The 18,766-nt window shown below is 49.7% G+C and overlaps 1 protein-coding gene across 1 annotated transcript; it reads right to left on the bottom strand.

The window, feature by feature from the left end:
- Positions 1–1,812: 1,812 nt before the first annotated feature.
- Positions 1,813–18,565, bottom strand: PRODH2 (proline dehydrogenase 2). Its single transcript, XM_055410911.2, has 10 exons — positions 18,392–18,565; positions 18,117–18,313; positions 17,887–18,025; positions 17,719–17,805; positions 8,898–8,978; positions 8,657–8,812; positions 8,392–8,558; positions 4,516–4,626; positions 4,065–4,150; positions 1,813–2,000 (listed from the first exon to the last, which is right to left on the bottom strand). Exons 1-10 carry the CDS (start codon positions 18,563–18,565, stop codon positions 1,813–1,815), a joined length of 1,386 nt encoding a protein of 461 aa, XP_055266886.2.
- Positions 18,566–18,766: the final 201 nt, after the last annotated feature.

The raw sequence follows: 18,766 nt of genomic DNA, 5'->3' as shown, positions 1-18,766 counted from the left end.
GCGGTGGCTGGGGTCTGTGGACTGGGAAAGCCTCTGAGGGCTGGGGGCATGGACTGAGCTTTAGGGAAGTGTTTGTGTACTAGGATGGGGTCTATGGATTAGAAGGGACGGAAGAAAGAGGGCATCTGAAGTCGGTATCTGTGGGCTGGGAGAAAGGTGTGCAGAACTGAGACCGAGGCTGAGAAAGGGGTGGGGTCTGCGGACACAGGAGGGGTGGGAAGGGAGGATGGGGGCGGGGCTCTGCGGGCTGGGGGAGGGGCCTGGTGGCCAGCTGGGCCCAGTCCCCGAAGCTTTGCACCTACCGTTGGGCTCAGGCGGTGATCACCACGTGACTGCCACGTGACCCCACGCTGAAGTTCCGGAGGTCTAGGCGGCAATTCCAGGCGCATGAGCATCGGTGATCATCAGCCATCTTTGCGCTTGTGCAGTAGCGTCCTGCCTGTGAGAGCTACCCTTATGACCCTGAGGCAACCCGGTAGAAAAGACTGCAATGTTCACCCTAGAGCTGTGGCTGCTCCCTGATGTTACTGCCTTGTTGTTTGGAATGTCCAGCCTTTCACCATCCCTGTCTTTGGTCTTCCCATGCTTCTCATCCCAACCCCAAGGGCAGTTTCCTGTTCGTCTCTGCCCCAGTCTCTCTTCTTTGCCCCACAAGTAGGCTCCTCAGTGTGCTGGACACCTCTCCCTGGATGTCCCCTGGGACCTTCACACCCACTCGGCCCCACACTGGCTTCAGTATCTCCTCCAAACTGCATTTTCTGCCAGATTCCCATCTTAAGAGTTGGTCCCACTGTCCCTTCTCACCCAGAGCCCTGTGTCTCACCCCGAATGTCTCCCTCAGATCCAGCCTATCAGCTCCATGGCCCTTCCACTCGGTCTTCTGGTGGTTCTTTCCACTAGTCCACCCATCATGTGACAGCCAGGGGACTCTTACCTGACTCTGTCCCTTCCCCATTTCAAACCTTCCTGACTCCCTAGTGACCTTGAACAGAGTTGAAGCCCTGCATTATGAAGCCCTGCACCTAAGACTGCATCATCTGCCCCCCATCCATGTCTCCCCACTCCCCAGTCTGTTTCTGCACACGCCCTTGTCTTTAAATGCTCTGCTCAATATTTACTTGGTTGTTCTTGGGAATTCTCTGGGAAGCCATCTTGATCACCAGGTGTCTCCTCTGGCCTCCTTCAGCCTCTGGGCTTTCCCCAAGGTTGCCCAGATACTCCCCGGAGCTCACCCATCACAGCCCTGATTACCCTGGACTGTCACTGCCTGAAGGTGGGTCTGTCTACCCCTGCTGGACTAAAATCCCGGTGAGGCCAGGCCTGGGGTTGTGTTGGTCTCTGTTGTGTCCCCAGCGTTATTTACCTTAGAGCCTAGCTCAGAAGGAGACTCAATAAATGCTTATTAAGTGAGAGAGTGGTTTGCTCTTTTCTCTGTCCCTCCCTGAACGTGTGGCCTTAGCCCAGCCTCTAGATTTCATTGTTTCATTGTCTGCTCTTCATCTGTGCTGTTTACCTGGGTGTCCACAGGAGTGAAGAAAATTCCCATGTCAGCCATTGACTGGTTGAGTAGAGCTGACCCCAGGCCCTTTGCAGGATAGACTGCCTCAGGGTTGTGGGGGGGACCTCAGGGCATTGATCAATGCCCTCCTTGTGCTCTAGGGTCATCTAAAGATCCTTCTTGAGCCACAGAACCCCCGAACTTGGGCTGGCTGAGGTCAAGATGAGCCCTTCCCCAAAGAGGTGACTTTGGTGCAAGGCAGCTGCCTGGGCAACAGCTCAAGAACTTTATTGACCACGTGACTCCTGGGGGTGCTAATGGGGGGATACCCTCAGGCCCCGCCCCAGCAGCCTCCGCCGAAGTTCTTGGCTCAGCAGCTCCTGTTCCCTGCGGGCACCCCGTAGTACACTTCGGTTCTCCTGGGCCCTCCGGATCAGGTAAGGGATCACCTCCTCCAGGGAGCCATAGGGGATGGACTTGTACACAGCATAGCCAGCCTGCCCTGGAGGGAGAGTATTTGCAGTGTGTGGGCTCAAGTTTGGCGAGAGGCTCCCCTAGACTCCATCTGGAACAGAGACTTCCATTTCTGAGAACATGACAGATTAGGTGAGTTGGACAAAATCTCCCACTGAAAAAACTAAAACTCCTGCCATTCCATCCATTCCGTCGCTCAGTCGTGTCCGACTCTATGCGACCCCGTGGACTGTAGCCTACCAGGCTTCTCCGTCCATGGGATTCTCCAGGCAAGAATACTGGAGTGGGTTACCGTTTCCTTCTCCAGGGGATCTTCCCGACCCAGGGATCGAACCCGGGTCTCCCGCATTGGAGGCAGACGCTTTAACCTCTGAGCCACCAGGGAAGCCCAAAACTCCTGCAGTAAACATTAAAATAAAAAATTCTCAAAGTTATAAAAATTCTGCAAAGAAAATAAAGTGAAAGTCGCTCAGTCGTGTCCAACTCTTTGCAACCCCATGGACTATACAGTCCATGGAATTCTCCAGGCCAGAATACTGAAGTAGGTAGCCTTTCCCTTCTCCAGGGGATCTTCCCAACCCAGGAATCAAACCCAGGTCTCCTGAACTGCAGGTGGATTCTTTACCAGCTGAGCCACAAGGGAAGCCCAAGAATACTGGAGTGGGTAGCATATCCCTTCTCCAGGGGAATCTTCCTGACCCAGGAATCGAACCATGGTCTCTTGCATTGCGGGTGAATTCTTTACCAACTGAGCTATTAGGGAAGCAAAGAGAATAAGGAATTTACTAATTCAAGAATTAAGAGAAAATGAGGGGCTTCTCTGGTGGTTCAGTGGTAGAGAATCTGCCTGCCAATGCAGGAGGCACGGGTTCAATCCCTGGTCCGGGAAGATCCCACATGCCACTGGACAACTAAGCCCACGTGCCCCAAGTACTGACCCCACATGCCACAACTACTGAAGCCCCCATGCCTAGAGCCCATGCTCTGCAACAAGAGAAACTGCAATGAGAAGCCTGTGCACTGCAACTAGAGAGTAAATCCCTGTTCACCACAGCTAGAGAAAAGACCATGCAGCAATGAAGACAGCACAGCCAAATATAAATTTAACAATCTAAAAAAAAAGAGAGAGAGAGAGAGAACCCAGAGCAGAAGGATTACACAAGAAGCATTTCTTTCCTGAGGGCAAAACTGAGTTTCTAACGACGTCAAAGTTAAGGGGGTACAGAAATGGAGGCCTAAAGCCTGACCAGGATTAAGAGTTATAAAGGAGAGCTTTCCCAGATTAAGTGTGAACCCCAAAATCTAGACCCTCAGAGTAAGAGTTATCAAGAAGTCAACTCTCCCATAGGAAGGTTGGCCTTGACCATAAGCAGAGCAAGGAAGAAAACAAAATCCATCTCTGAGAGGTTGTGGCCGTGGGTTGCGTGTGTGTTCAGTCACTTCAGTCGTTGTCAGACTTTGCCCACAAGGCTATGGACTGTTAGCCCACAAGGCTCCTCTGTTCATGAGATTCTCCAGGCAAGAATACTGGAGTGAGTTGCCATGCCCTCCTCCAGGGGATCTTCCTGACCCAGGGATTGAGCCTGCATCTCCTGCATCGCAGGCAGTTTCTTTACTACTAAGCCACTCGAGAAGCCCGTTACCGTGGGTTAGTCTCCTAAAATATTTGCAGCCCCAGTGTGGATCCTTGGGATATCTCAAGAAACCTCAAGCTGTGAATTTAGGGTGCAGTGATTTTGTACCCCTTAGCGCCTGGCAGAAGAAAACAGAAATCTTCTGGTCTCAGGCCCTGGGGAACAACACAGGAAAGATAACAAAGCAGACGGGAAGCGAGATACCGAGATAAAGACAAGAGAGCACAGACGCAGAGACAGGCCCGCAAGGCCTTCAGATATGGGACAGACCTCGCTGGGAGGGCCTGCTGCTGGGCCGGCTGCAGGCTGTTGATGGGAGCCTGGCCAGGCATCGTCTGGGAATGGGAGAAGGGATCTGTTTGGGAGGGAATGAGGCTGCGGCGAGTTAGGTGGGAGGTGGGAGCAGGGGCTGGGAGGGAGGGATCACTCACATACCGAGGGAGGGATCACTCACATACCCAGTGCCAAGGAGACGTGGTCACACATCCCCAGAAGTTGTCCAAAGCAGACTGGCCCATCTGGAGGAATGCCCAGCTCCCACATGCTATAGAAAAGGTCACATCATCAATCCAGACAGTGGCTGGATCCAGAGCTGAAAATCAGCCATGACACACTCATATGGCTCTTCTAGTTGTTCAAATATTGAAGTATTTCCAAACTCACTGATAAATAACCATGGCCCTGGGACCTCTGAAAGCTCCCTGGGGAGTCTCAGCTCCTTTCCTGAAATGTTTGGACTTCCCTATTTCCCAGCAAATAAGGGGCAGTTCCTTGTTCAGCTGGAGCCTGCAGGTGTAGCAGGGGTTAAATATTTTGAATCTTCTCCCCAGACCCCCTTTGAACCTACTGGCCTCCACAGTCCCTCCTCTTGTCCCTTTGGGCGCTTATTTCCATTCCCCTACTTCATACCGCTTGGTTGCCTGGCGAACAGAGTCCTCATTGTGGGAAGCCACCATGAGGTGGCACATGGGGCCACGATGGGACACCTGGGTCAGCATCAGCTCCAGACAGCGGCTGTAACTGAAGGGAGATGAAGGATCAGCGTATGGTACCTGGTGAGTCAGAGTCAGGCCCCAGAGACTGGGGATTTATGTCCTTGAGGGGCAGGATGACTCAGGGCAAGGAGCCTGAAGTCAGGAAGTACCTACATCCCACCTGCCTCAGCTGTGAGGGACATCTTCTTTCTGAGCCTTTTTCTTCTCTTTAACAACACACGTTCACCTGTTAGCATTGTTGTGAGGATGGAGTGAGATGAGGGTAGACCTAAAGTCTTTGGCACAATGGCAGTCTCACAGCTAAGGGCCATGTCACAGGAGATGACATTTACCCACTGACATTCACTTCAGCAATGTCTGCAGAGCAGGGTTAGCAACACCCCAAATGTCTGTAAGTGGGAGACTGGCTAAATGAACACCCAGAGGATAGCAGAGGGCCCCTGTGGCGGCAGGGACGCCCCCATGATTTAATGGGGATGTGGGTGGAAGTGAGCTGTGTCAGCTTGTTCATTTTTGTGTCATTTTGATTTTTTTTTTTTTTTGGCTGTGCAGAGAGTGGCATGTGGGATCTTAGTTCTTCAACCAGGGATCAAACCCATGCCCCTCAAAGTAGAAGCCTGGAGTCCTAACCTCTGGACTACCAGGTAAGTCCCCATTTTGATTTTTTAATCATGTGAATGTATTATTTATTTAAAATCTCTATTAAAATGTTAATGGTACTATGCTGGAGAAGATGTGGAGAAATTGGAATTCTCCCACTATGCTAGTGTGAGTCTAAAAGGCTGCAGCCACTTTGGGAAACCATCTGACAGTCCCTAGAAAAGTTAAACTTGGAGTGACCATAGGACCCAGCAATTCCAGTCCTAGAGAGTTGGACTTTTAAGAGAATTTAAAATGTATATTTACCAAAAAATATATACACAAATGTTCATAGCAGCACTATCCACAATTGACAAAAGGTGTAAACAATCCAAATATCCATCAGTTGATAAATGGATAAATCAAATGCGGTCTCTCCATACAATGGAATGTTATTCAACCGTAACAAGGAATGAAGCAGTGACACATGCTACGACATGGTTGAGCCTTAAAAACATTATGCTGAGTGAAAGAAGCCAGGTACAGAAGGCTACGTATTATACGGCTCCACTAATATGAGATGTCCAGAATAGACAAATCCATAGTGACAAAAATTAGATTAGTGGCTTCCAGGGCCTAAGGGGATGGCAATTATGAGTAACTGCTAATGGATATCTGCATTAGCAAATTAGCAAATAGAAGGGGGAAAGGTGGAAGCAGTGACAGATTTTCTTTTCTTGGGCTCCAAAATCACTGCATGGTGAGTGCAGCCATGAAATTATAAGATGATTGCTTCTTGGCAGGAAAGCTATGACAACCCTAGACAGTGTGTTAAAAAACCAAAGACATCACTTTGTCGACAAAGGATATAGTCAAGGATATGGTCTTTCCAGTAGTTGTGTACAGATGTGAGAGCTGGACTATAAAGAAGGTTGAGTGCCAAAGAAATGATGCTTTCGAACTGCGGTGCTGGAGATGACTCTTGAGAGCCCCTTGGAAAGCAAGGAGATCAAACCAGTCAATCCTAAAGGAAATCAACCCTGACTACTCTTTGGAAGGACTGATGCTGAAGCTGAAACGCCAGTACTTTGCAAACAGCTGACTCACTGGAAAAGACCCTGACGCTGGGAAAGATTGAAGGCAGAAGAAGAGGGTGACAGAGGATGAGATGGTTGGATGGCATCACTGATTCAATGGTCACGAACTTGGGCAAACTTTTAGAGATGGTGAGGGACTGGCGTGCTGCAGTGCATGGTGTCTCGAAGAGTTGGACACAACTTGGCTACTGAACAAAAACAGCTGATGGATATGTTTTGTTTTTTTTTGGCTGTGCCATGTTTGTTTGTCTGTCTGTTTGCTTGTTTGTTTTGCTGAGGGATGTGGGACCTTAATTCCCAGACCAGGGATCGAGCCCATGTCCCCTGCAGTGGACCCTCAGAGTCTTAACCACTGGACCACCCAGGAAGTCCCGGAGTTTCTTTTTGAGATGATGAAAATGTTTGGAATTGGTGGTGATGGCTGCACAATCTAATGAATATACTAAAAGCCACTGAATTATAGTTTAAAATAGCAAATTGTATGGTTTGTGAATTATATCTCAGTAAAAAAAAAAAAAAGATTCCAAATGATTAAGCCCATAGGACACAAATATGCCCAGGAGGCTTCATGGGCTTTGGATGCAAGCTTAGCCTTCGTGGCTTGGCCACTTTCTGTGGGAGCTTGGTATGTTCCAGTGGCTCTACAGACCCCTCCTTGTGCACTGGGAAATGGAATCAGGCTTTGAAAGCTCCATGAGAACAGGGCCTGGGGTCCAGCCGAATTGCTACCGCAACTAGAATCCAACACAGGTCCTGATCTAAAACAAGTGATCAGCAAGTGTGTATTGAAAGAATAAATCTTTCTTCTCAGGGCCATGAGATGGTGGCCCCAGGAGCTCAGCCATGTCTTGCCTGTGATTTGAGGTGTATCAGAATGAGGGTTCTAGAGTCAGTGAAAGTCACTTCAGTCGTGGTGACCCGATGGAATGCAGCCTGCCAGGCTTCTTTGTCTGTGGGATTCTCCAGGCAAGAATAGTGGAGTGGGTTGCCATGCCCTCCTCCAGGGGATCTTCATGACCCAGGGATCGAACCTGCATCTCTTGCATTGGCAGGAGGGTTCTTTACTGCTACCACCACCAGGGAAGCCAGTCTGCCAAGGCTCAAATCTTGGCACTGCTACTCACTAGCTCTGCAATCTTGGGTAAGAGATGTCACTTCTCTGTGCCTCAGTTTCATCCTCTGTGAAACACAGAGAGAGCAATAGTATCTACTGCTTGGGGTTGTTTACTCATTCATTCACCAGACCTGTACCGAGCACCTCCCATGGATCAGGAGCAGTATTAAGCACTGAGGACTCAGCAGTGAACAAGTTAGAAAACCCTGCCCTCCTGGGCCCACGCTCTCATGGGAGAGAAAGACAATGAGCAACTGAATGCCAAAGCTCTGCTGCCAATACATGCTAGGAGAAAAATAAATCCATGAAGAGTGGGTGTGGTGTGTTTCAGTTTTTGGTAGGGAGGGCAAGAAGGTCCCCTGAGAAGGTCCCAACAAGTAAAGACCTAAGAAGGTGAGTGACTGAGCCCTGCCACGCGGCCATGTGGAGGTCGAGAAGGTTCTGGGCAGTAGGAACAAGAAGTGCAAAGTCCCAGGGTCATCAAGGAGGCCAGTGTGCCTGGAGTGAAGTGAGTGAGGGGACAGGACTGCAGGCCACTGCAAGGATCTGGGGTTTATTGAGGGTGTGCTGGGAACTATGGGAGGATTTGAACTGAGGAGGGAGATTTGATACAGGTATTAACAGGCTCCCCACTGGCGACAGGTTGGGGAGGAGTGACAGAGAAAGGAGCAGGCTGCTGTTCAGGTGGGAAGTGACAGTCTCCTGGTCGGGGAGAGAGAGTGACCTGTAGACACACGTAGGTTGCTGGACACTGTGGGAAATGAGCTCTAATGAAAGGTTAGATGCTAATGCTATTCCTCTCGAGGCCGGCAGAGGATGAGATGGCTAGATAGCATCACTGACTCAATGGACATGAGTCTGAGCAAACTCCAGGAGATAGTGAAGGACAGGGAAGCCTGGCGTGCTGCAGTCCATGGGGTCACAGAGTCAGACACGACTTAGCTACTGAACAACCACAGCAACAGTTATTCATCTCAGAGGCTGGCCTGCCCCGTCCCACCTCTGATTGGTAGCCTCATAGTCAGGCTGAGTGGGCTCTTCGGTTCCCTGGAGCCGGGCCGTCTCTCTCTCCTTGTCCAGATACGCCCCTCGTACTAACTTCACCCCAAAGGCCAGGCCAGCCCTGTCTGCGGCCTCAGCGTCCCGCCTCAGCCGCTCGTAGGTGTCCTGGTGGGGCACACGGGCGGCTTCAGATTAAGGCGCTGGGACCCCGGCCTGCAGCCCCTTGTCCCCGACCACACCCCCATCCCCGGAGCACCACACACCTTCAGATAGGCCTGGTAAGTGTTCCACACCCAGGGCCCGCCTTCCCTGGAGCTGTTCCAGCGCGTGGCCAGGGCAGCCACCAGCAGAGAGAGAGCCGGGTTCAGGGAGGTGTACTCGGCATCCACCAGGAGCCTCACGTGCTGGGCCCGGGCATGCTGAGGGTGAGAAGGACTGCGGTTGGGCCCCAGGGGTGGCCAGCAAGCAGGTGCGGTGGAGGCATGCCTTGGCCGAAGCTGTTACCTGTACCACCCGGTGCAAGCGACTCAGGGAGGCCTGGAGATGTCGTGTTTGCTCGGTGTTGAGGCAGGAGACCTGGAGGTCCTGGAGGGCAATGGGGAGGCAAAGCGGCTCAGGCCTTCTGGACCCTTCCAGAGCCCAAGCCTCCTCTCCCCCACCAGCAGGCAGGGGGAAAACGTTTAGAAATTACTAGAAATCTGGAAAGCAGCTGTATCATATAGATACTATTTATTGAGGTATAATACATGGATGGACGGGCTTCCCAGGTGGTGCTAGTAGTAAAGAACTTGCCTGCCAGTGCAGGTAAAGAGATGCCGGTTCTACCCCTGGGCTGGGAAGATCCCCTGGAGGAGGGGACGGCAACCCACTCCAGTATTCTTGCCTGGGAAATCCCATGGACAGAGGAGCCTGGCCAGTTACAGTTCATGGGGTCACACAGAGTCCGACATGACTGAAGCGATTTAGCACACACACATACACACACATGGGTTGAGAGCCCAGAATCTGAGTTTGAGTTTTGGCTCCACCATTCACTGTGTGGCCTTGAACAAGTCACGTAACCTCTCTGGGCCTCAATGTTCTCCTCTGTCAAGTGGGGACGATTATAGTATCTACCTCATTCAGTCGCTGTGTGGATAAAAATGTGTTAATATGTGAGACATGCCTGGCCATAAACAGGACAGGACAGGGCCAGCATATGATAAGTGCGCAATGTTTCTGTTGTTTTGTGTGTGCTCAGTCTTGTCTGACCGTTTGAGACCCCATGGACCATAGCCCACCAGGCTCCTCTGTCCATGGGATTTCCCAGGCAAGAATACTGAGGCAGGTTGCCATTTCCTACTCCAGGGGATCTTCCTGATCCAGGGATCAAAGCCATGTCTCTTGCACCTCCTGCTTTGGCAGGCAGATTCTTTACCAGTGTGCCTCCTGGGAGCCCTAAGCACTCAATACATGTTATTATTGTTATAATAATAGGTGACTTCAAATGCCATCTTATGCATTTAATCTTCACGATGATCCTAGTAGGCAGATGTTATTCCAAGCTCCGTTTTCCAGTGAGAAAACCAAAGCTGGGAAAGTGAAGTAACTTGAAATTACCATCTAGGAACAGTAGCCAGCTCCTAATAAGAACTGTGAGTGTTACCTTGCATTAGTTTCTCAGGATGCCTCATTGCAACTCACAAGGCTCCCCTGGTCTGACCCCTTTATTCTACCTCCTCCCACCCTTCGCCTCGCTCACTGCTCTCCGGCCTTGCTGGCCTCCCGGCTACTCTTTGAACATGCCAGGTACCTTCCCACCTCAGAGCCTTTGCTCTGGCTGTTCCTTCCACCTGGAACACTGTTCCCCTAGATGTCCATCCACCCCACTCCAACCTCTCAGCAGGGTCTTTATTTTCTCTGGTTTGAATTTGCAACTCCCTTGCTGGGGCTTTCCCTTCCCCTTCCTCAGCCTTATTTTTCCCTACAATGCTTGTTTTTTAAAATTTATTTATTTATCTGGCTGTGCAGGGTCTTAGTTGCAGCATGCAGGATCTTTAAGTTGGAGTACTCGAACTCTGAGTTGTGAGATTTGGGATCTAGTTTCCTGACAGGGATCAGATCTGAGCCCCCCACATTAGGAGCATGGAGTCTTAGCCACTGGACCATCAGAGAAGTCCTTGTTGTTGGTGTTCAGTCGCTAAGTCATGTCTGACTCTTTGCAACCTGATGGGACTGCAGCACACCAGGCTTCCTTGTCCTTCACTATCTCTCAGAGTGTGCCCAAACTCGTGTCCATTGAGCTGGTGATGCCATCCAACCATCTCACTCTACAATGCTTATTTATACTTGTTACATATCCGCTTTGAGGGTTTTTTTTATAATTAAACATTTTTCACACACTTATGAATAGAGTGAAGAGAGGGTGGTATTTTCCTGTGTCTGTCTCTGCACCACTTCCACATCTGAATCCAAGATCACTTCTAATAAACAGGAACCTTTCAGAAGAGCTAAAGTGAAAAAGCAGTTTACTAATACAGGAAAACTCTCGGAACCCAATTTCAAATGTACCTACTTTATCTGCATTAATTTCTGTGATTCCCTAAAACAATTAAGTTAACATAATTTCCAGTTTACAATTACGGAAACTGAGACCTAGAGGGTAACCTAACCTTTAAAAAGAACGAATTTCCTGGTTGGGTGCACTTGCGCCCCCTCCCCACCACGTGACTGGCAGCTGAGCAAGTCTGCACTCAGCTTTGGTTTTTTGTCTTAACTTTTTATTGGACTTGTTTTGGCTTTTATTGTTGCTTTTTTGGGCTTCCCCAATGGCTCAGTGGTAAAGAATCCACCTGCCAATGTAAGAGACTTGGAGACACAGGTTCAGTTCCTGGGTTGGGAAGCTCCTCTGGAGGAGGAAATGGCAACTGACTCCAGTATTCTTGCCTGGAGAATCTCATAGACAGAGAAACCTGGTGAGCTACAGTCCATGGGGTCTCAAAAGAGTCAGGCAAGACTGAGCACAGCACAGCACACATAGCTGCTTTACAATGATGTGTTAATTTCTGTTCTACATCTAAGTGAATCAGCCACACATATACGTATTGTCCTTTTTGGATTTCCTTCCCATGTAGGTCACCATAAAGCATTGAGTAGAGCTCTCTGTTCTATACAGTCGGTTCTCATTAGTTATGTACTGTATACAATTGCCAGAAGAGATATCAATCACCTCAGATATGCAGATGACACCACCCTTATGGCAGAAAGCAAAGAAGAACTAAAGAGCCTCTTGATGAAAGTGAAAGAGGAGAGTGAAAAAGTTGGCTTAAAGCTCAACATTTATAAAACTAAGATCATGGCATCTGGTCCCATCACTTCATGGCAAATAGATGGGGAAACAATGGAAACAGTGAGATACTTTATTTTCTTGGGCTCCAAAATCACTGCAGATGGTGACTGCAGCCATGAAATTAAAAGACACTTGCTCCTTGGAAGAAAAGTTATGACCAGGGCTCAGGAAGGGGAACTCATGTACACCTGGGGCGGATTCATGTCAATGTATGGCAAAACCAACCAATATAATATTGTAAAATAATTAGCCTCCAATAAAAAAAAAGAAAAGTTATGATCAACCTAGACAGCGTATTAAAAAGCAGAGACATAACTTTGCCAACAAAGGTCTGTCTAGTCAATGCTGTGGTTTTTCCAGTGCTCATGTATGGATGTGATAGTTGGACTATAAGGAAAACTGAGTGCCGAAGAATTGATGCTTTTAAACTGTGGTGTTGAAGAAGACCCTTAAGAGTCCCTTGGACTGCAAGGAGATCCAACCAGTCCGTTCTAAAGGAAATCAGTCCTGAATATTCATTGGAAGAACTGATGCTGAAGCTGAAACTCCAATACTTTGGCCACCTGCTACAAAGAACTGACTCATTTGAAAAGACCCTGATGCTGGGAAAGATTGAAGGCAGGAGGAAAAGGGACGACAGAGGATGAATGGTTGGATGGCATCACCGACTCTATGGACATGAGTTTGAGTAAGCTCTGGGAGTTGGTGATGGACAGGGAAGCCTGGCATGCTGCAGTCCATGGGATCACAAAGAGTCAGTCACAACTGAGCGACTGAACTGAACTGATATATGTCAATCCCAATCTCCCAGTTCATCCTACCCCCTGCCTTTGGTATCCATACTTTTGTTCTCTATGCCTTTGTCTCTATTTCTGCTTTGCGGTGGGTTCATCTGTACTGTTTTTCTAGATTCCACATATATGCGTTAATATACGATATTTGTTTTTCTCTTTGGCTTTGATTTAAATGATTGTCTCTTGCAAGTAAGTGCCTCAAGGACATATGTTTTGTTTATCTTGATCAGCATCCCCACCCCTCAATGGACTTGAGTTTGAGCAAGCTCTGGGAGATGGTGAAGGACAGGGAAGCCTGGCGTGCTGCAGTTCATGGGGTTGCAAAGAGTCAGACATGATTGAGTGACTGAACAACAACAGTCTCCACCCCTCGCACAGCACCTGGAACATGGTACATGTTCAACAGACATTTAAGGAATTGTACCAGACCACCTGACCTGCCTCTTGAGAAACCTGTATGCAGGTCAGGAAGCAACAGTCAGAACTGTACATGGAACAACAGACTGGTTCCAAATAGGAAAAGGAGTACGTCAAGGCTGTACATTGTCACCCTGCTTATTTAACTTATATGCAGAGTACATCATGAGGAACGCTGGGCTGGAAGAAGCACAAGCACAAGATTGCTGGGAGAAATATCAATAACCTCAGATATGCAGATGACACCACCCTCATGGCAGAAAGTGAGGAGGAACTCAAAAGCCTCTTGATGAAAGTGAAAGAGGAGAGTGAAAAAGCTGGCTTGAAGCTCAACATTCAGAAAACAAAGATCATGGCATCTGGTCCCATCACTTCATGGGAAATAGATGGAAAAACAGTGGAAACAGTGTCAGATTTTATTTTTTGGGGCTCCAAAATCACTGCAGATGCTGATTGCAGCCATGAAATTAAAAGACGCTTGCTCCTTGGAAGGAAAGTTATGACCAACCTTGGTAGTATATTAAAAAGCAGAGACATTACTTTGCCAACCAAGGTCCGTCTAGTCAAGGCTATGGTTTTTCCCGTGGTCGTGTATGGATGTGAGAGTTGGACTGTGAAGAAAGCTGATCGCCGAAGAATTGATGCTTTTGAACTGTGGTGTTGGAGAAGACTCTTGAGAGTCCCTTGTACTGCAAGGAGATCCAACCAGTCCATTCTAAAGGAGATCAATCCTGGGTGTTCATTGGAAGGACTGATGCTAAAGCTGAAACTGCAATACTTTGGCCACCTCATGCGATGAGTTGACTCACTGGAAAAGACTCTGATGCTGCGCAAGGTTGGGGGCGGGAGGAGAAGGGGATGACAGAGAATGAGATGGCTGGATGGCATCACCGACTCTGTGGACATGACTTTGAGTGAACTCCGGGAGTTGGTGATGGACAGGGAGGCCTGGCGTGCTGTGATTCATGGGGTCGCAGAGAGTCGGACACGACTGAGCGACTGAACTGAACTGAACTGACACGTTTGTAACAGGGATCTTTCCTGGTGGCTCAGATGGTAAAGAATATGTCTGCAATGCTGGAGACCTGGGTTCAATCCCTGAGTCGGGAAGATTCCCCTGAAGAAGGGAATGGCAACCCACTCCAGTAATTCTTGCCTGGATAATTCCATGGACAGAAGAGCCTGGCGGGCTACAGTCCATGGGGTCGCAAAGAGTTGGACATGACTGACTAACGCACACAGTTCTCGGTCTTCTTATGGGGATTCCACAGTGAATGTGAGCTGCTGGTGACTCAGGGAGTCCAGTTGGGTTCAGAGAAATGGGGACGTTAAAAAAGAGGAACAGGTGGAATTCAGGGCTCTGTTATGGCCAACAGGACTCCTTCCCAGGCGGCGCTAGTGGTAAAGAACCTGCCTGCCAATGCAGGAGATACAAGAGATATGGGTTCAACCCCTGGGTTGGGAAGATCCCCTGGAGGAGGGCATGGCAACCCACTCCAGTATGCTTGCCTGGAGAATCCCATGGATAGAGGAACCTGGGGCTACGGTCCATAGGGTCACAAAGAGTTGGACATGACTGAAGCGACTTAGCACACACACACACACACACACACACTCATGGCCAACAGGATGGATATGGACCCCATCCTGGAGAAGAAGACTCTCTCCAGGAGGAGGGAGGAGCAAGGGGTACCTACCTGCCCAGTGCTTCTCCCCAGTCAGGGAATCGTCCCCGCCATGGGGCATCAACAGGGGCAGTTCTGGGGTTTGAGCAGCTGGTGGAGCTGCCACCCTCACAGGGGGCCGATCTGGCCCTCATTTACCCTTCACCACTGTCTGAGGTGGCAACTGCTGTTACCCCATTTTACAGAGGGGAAGCAGAGGTCAAGGCACAGTGAGGTGAAGTTATTCATCTGAAGTCATACAGCTTGACCTAGGATTTAAGCCTCAGCTTCTCCAGAGCCTGAGTACTTAACCGTCACCATGTACACCCACCCACAGGCAGAGAGGAAATGCTTCCCTCAAATATATGTAAAGCCGTTAGGACAGTGCGCAGCACGTTGTGAGTGGTCAGTAAGTTCTCCACCATTAATATGTTGTTCCAAACTCACTTGCTTCATTGATTTAGTCATTCATTTGACGTGTTTATCCAGGTGCTAGGGCCTGGGACATGACCGAGAACAGGACAGTCATAAATCGTGCTGTGGAACCGGTGACTGTGAAGACCAAGGATGGGTGGGGGTTGGGATCTGGGGTGGGGATGGCAGGGTGGCTCTGACATGGGCACAGGAAGAAGGGACAGCTTTAGGGAGACACAGGCCAGTGTGGGACCCAGTCGGTGTGAGAAGTCTGGGGGACGCCCAAGGGGAAGTTTGGCGCAGGGGGAGGGTCAGGGTAAAGGCTGGGCCTGAAGACAGAAAGGTGGGCATCGTTAGAGCAAAGCGGGGAAACTGAGGCTGAAGGGGTGGGTGAGAAGGCCCTTTCGAGGGGAGTGGGGAGCAAGCCTGGGCCTCACCCTGGGTAACCTCCATATTTGAGTGTCAGGCAGAGTAAACTTAACGAAGACTGAGGATGAGCCGGGAGAGATGGAAAAGGAGGAACACCAGGTCTGATGGTGTTGGGGAAGACAAGGGACGTGAGTGACACAGAAGGAGGAGGGCCCCATTGTCATGGTGAAGATGCCAGCCTGGCAAGGGTTTTAGTCCTTAAAACTGCCCTGGGAAGAAATTACTACCATTGCCACATGCAAGTGAAAAGCTCATGAAGGTGTAAAGCTTGTTAGACTCCAAAGCTGATCCTTTAAGCACTGCTTCTATGTGTTCTGTGATGCATTAAAAAAAATTACAAATTAAAAAAATAAACATCAGCAGGTCCCAGGTAGTGTTATTTGGCAGTGATGGAGATTCAGAGGCCACCTGGGTGCCCATCCCAGGAGAGGTAAACCAGGCAGCCAGAAGCCCAAATTAGAAACAATGGATTAGGACTTCCCTTGTGGTTCAGGGGTTAAGAATCCACCTGCCGATGCAGTGGATGTGGGTTTGATTCCTGGTCTGGGAAGACGCCACATGGCTTGGAGCAACTAAGCCCATGCACCACAACTACAGAAGCCCGGGCACCCTTGAACCTGTGCTCCGCATCAAGAGAAGCCACCGCGGTGAGGAATCCCACACACCACAATTAGAGTATCCCCCACTCTCCCCAACTAGAGAAGGTCCAAGCACAGCAGTGGAGACCCAGGACAGCTAAAAAGAAATAAATAATTAGAAAAAACACAATGGATTAGATGCATACAGAGATGCTTGGAGGGATCTAAAACTCAGAGTGCTCAGTGGAAAAAACGTAAGAAACAGAACACCATAGATAACATCATGTTGTTTAGGCGCAAAGTTGTGTCTGGCTCTTTATGACCCCATAGACTGTGGGATGCCAGGCTTCTCTGTCCTTCACTATCTCCAGGAGTTTCCTCAAGCTCATGTTCATTGAGTTGGTGATGCTGTCTAACCACCTCATCCTATGCCACCTCCTTCTCCTCCTGCTCTCAATCTTTCTCAGTATCAGAGTCTTTTTCAACATAATGATGAATGTTATTTGTAGATGTTTAAAACTATACCCAACCCCCAGATTGATGGAGAAGGGCACAAAGGGACTTTCTGCAGGGATGGAATGTTCTGTACATTGATAGGGATTATAGTAGCTCCGGTGTGTATTTGTCAAAGTTCATCAAAAGGTACATTTGCAATGTATGCATCTCACCGTATATAAATTTTACCTGAAAAGAAATGACTGCTGAGCTCTAGTTGGTGATATGCATTCTGAAGCATTTGGGGGAGAAGCGTGCTGATGTCTGCAAATTACTTTGAAATGCATCGGAAAATAAGATGGGTGGATGGATGGATAGAGGAATGGATATGATTTAAAAGCAACGATTGCTAAATGTTAACAATGGCAGGTGTTTACCATAAAATTCTTTTGATTTTTCTGTATGTTTGAAAATTTTCGTAATAAAATGTGGGAAAAATATGCCCCCAAATAGCATATATTCGGCAAAACCACATCATGGTAGCAAAGAGATGTATATTATACAAGGTGAAGTGATTACTGATGGTGGGGAAGGTAGAAATAAGATACGGAAATAAAGAACAAATGAGTAAATGAATGAACCAAAACCCCACTGGTCTAATCACAGCTCCTAGCTAGTTAGCACACACTAGCGTAGCTGAGTTGATTGAAAAAATATTGGTTACTTTCTTATTGGTAAAGAGCTGCTGCTGCTGCTAAGTCACTTCAGTCGTATCTGACTCTGTGTGACCCCATAGACGGCCTCCTACCAGGTTCCCCCGTCCCTGGGATTCTCCAGGCAAGAACACTGGAGTGGGTTTCCATTTCCTTCTCCAATGCATGAAAGTGAACAGTGAAAGTGAAGTCGCTCACTCGTGTCCGACTCTTAGCGACCTCATGAACTGCAGCCTACCAGGCTCCTCCATCCATGGGATTTTCCAGGCAAGAGTACTGGAGTGGGGTGCCATTGCCTTCTCCGGGTAAAGAGCTACTGTCTTAATTGATCCTACGAGAGCTCCCAGCTCCCAGGCCCCTAGCCTAGAATCCCCAGGTGACCCATATTCCAGTTACTCTCCAGCCACACCCCAGGGAAGTAACCTCATTTATTCTGATAGTTCTAAGCCTGGGAAGTAGAGATAGTTAAATATTTAGAACATTCCACCGGCAGGTGTCTGCTGCTTCTGCGCTCCCCACCAACCATTCCTCTCCCCCATCCTGTGGTCCTTACCTGTCCAGAGTCCATGGCTTCTGCCAGCCTCTCAGGGCTCAGCGCCAAAGAATCCCCTGGCCTTCGGACCCACGAGGTGAGTTCCTTCTGGAATGGGATGGTGGGTGGGACGGTGAGAGGGACCTGGTGGGCAGCCTCCCCTCGCCTCCCACCCAGCCCGTCCCTTACACAGAGCCGAGTGCTCATCAGCGCCGTCATCTTCAGCTGCATGAGGGCATTTTCCGTCGGGTCAGGGGTCTCCAGGAGGCCTCGTGACAGGTCCACACATCGTAGCATTGTGCTGAGGTTCCCTTCATACCAGGCCTCGCTGCCCAGCCAGCAGGCATCAGGGCTGGGAGCCCACTAGCCCCCTTCCCACCAGCCTCCCGGTCTCCCCGAGCCCGGGCCCCCCTACTCACCCTGTCTTGACAGTCGAGTCTGGCTCCTCCTCAGTGGGCACTGCCAGCAGAGGCCGCAGGCCTAGGTTCTGGAGCTGTCGGACACAGCCCCTCACCTCCTCGGCAGTCTCACCAGCCACAAACTGCCCGTAGATGGATGCTCGGAGAAGCGCACTCGAGAGCCGGGAGCCCAGGAGTCGCTGACACCAGGCTTGGAGCTGGGGTGACAGGGAGCAGGGGATCAGAATCAGGCCCTGGGAACTTCCTAGGCTAGTGCCCCCTGGATCGCTGCTCACCGCCAGGCCATGTGTGACCAGAGGTGGCCAGGCACACAGCCGTAGCACCAGCAAAGCCCGGGTCAGTTCTCCCATGCCCTTGAGGTGGAAGGCCCCACCATCAAAGCTGAGGGGCTGCCAGCCCCCTGGGGAGGGGCCAGCTCTGGAGCAGAGCACACGACAGGTCTGGAGCATCAGGATCCCTTCACCACTTCCACACTGGGTCAGGGGGCTTTGGAGGCAGCTGGTCTACCCAGTGCCCCTTGCCCGGCCAGGGACAGTGACTGATTAACCAGACAGTAGCCAGGGAAAGGCAAATCTTTAGGATCACAAACTCCTTGATGGGCAGTTAATTATTAACTTATAGGGACATAGTTCAGAATAATGGGGACAGGA

This window comes from Moschus berezovskii, chromosome 22 (genome assembly GCF_049115385.1).
Source record: "Moschus berezovskii isolate FMDL1 chromosome 22, NW_MosBer_1.0, whole genome shotgun sequence".
Taxonomy (NCBI): domain Eukaryota; kingdom Metazoa; phylum Chordata; class Mammalia; order Artiodactyla; family Moschidae; genus Moschus; species Moschus berezovskii.
This window is presented reverse-complemented; position numbering and strand designations above follow the sequence as displayed.

What these genes read in the sequence shown, in the direction of transcription:
- PRODH2 (XM_055410911.2), bottom strand. Translation starts at nt 18,565, where the DNA reads ATGCTCCAGACCTGTCGTGTGCTCTGCTCCAGAGCTGGCCCCTCCCCA. An exon ending in TGATGAGCACTCGGCTCTGT is followed by an intron (nt 17,806 to 17,886) that starts GTAAGGGACGGG and finishes ATCCCATTCCAG; the next exon opens with AAGGAACTCACCTCGTGGGT. An exon ending in TATGAGGCTACCAATCAGAG is followed by an intron (nt 4,627 to 8,391) that starts GTGGGACGGGGC and finishes ATCTCCCTTCAG; the next exon opens with TTACAGCCGCTGTCTGGAGC.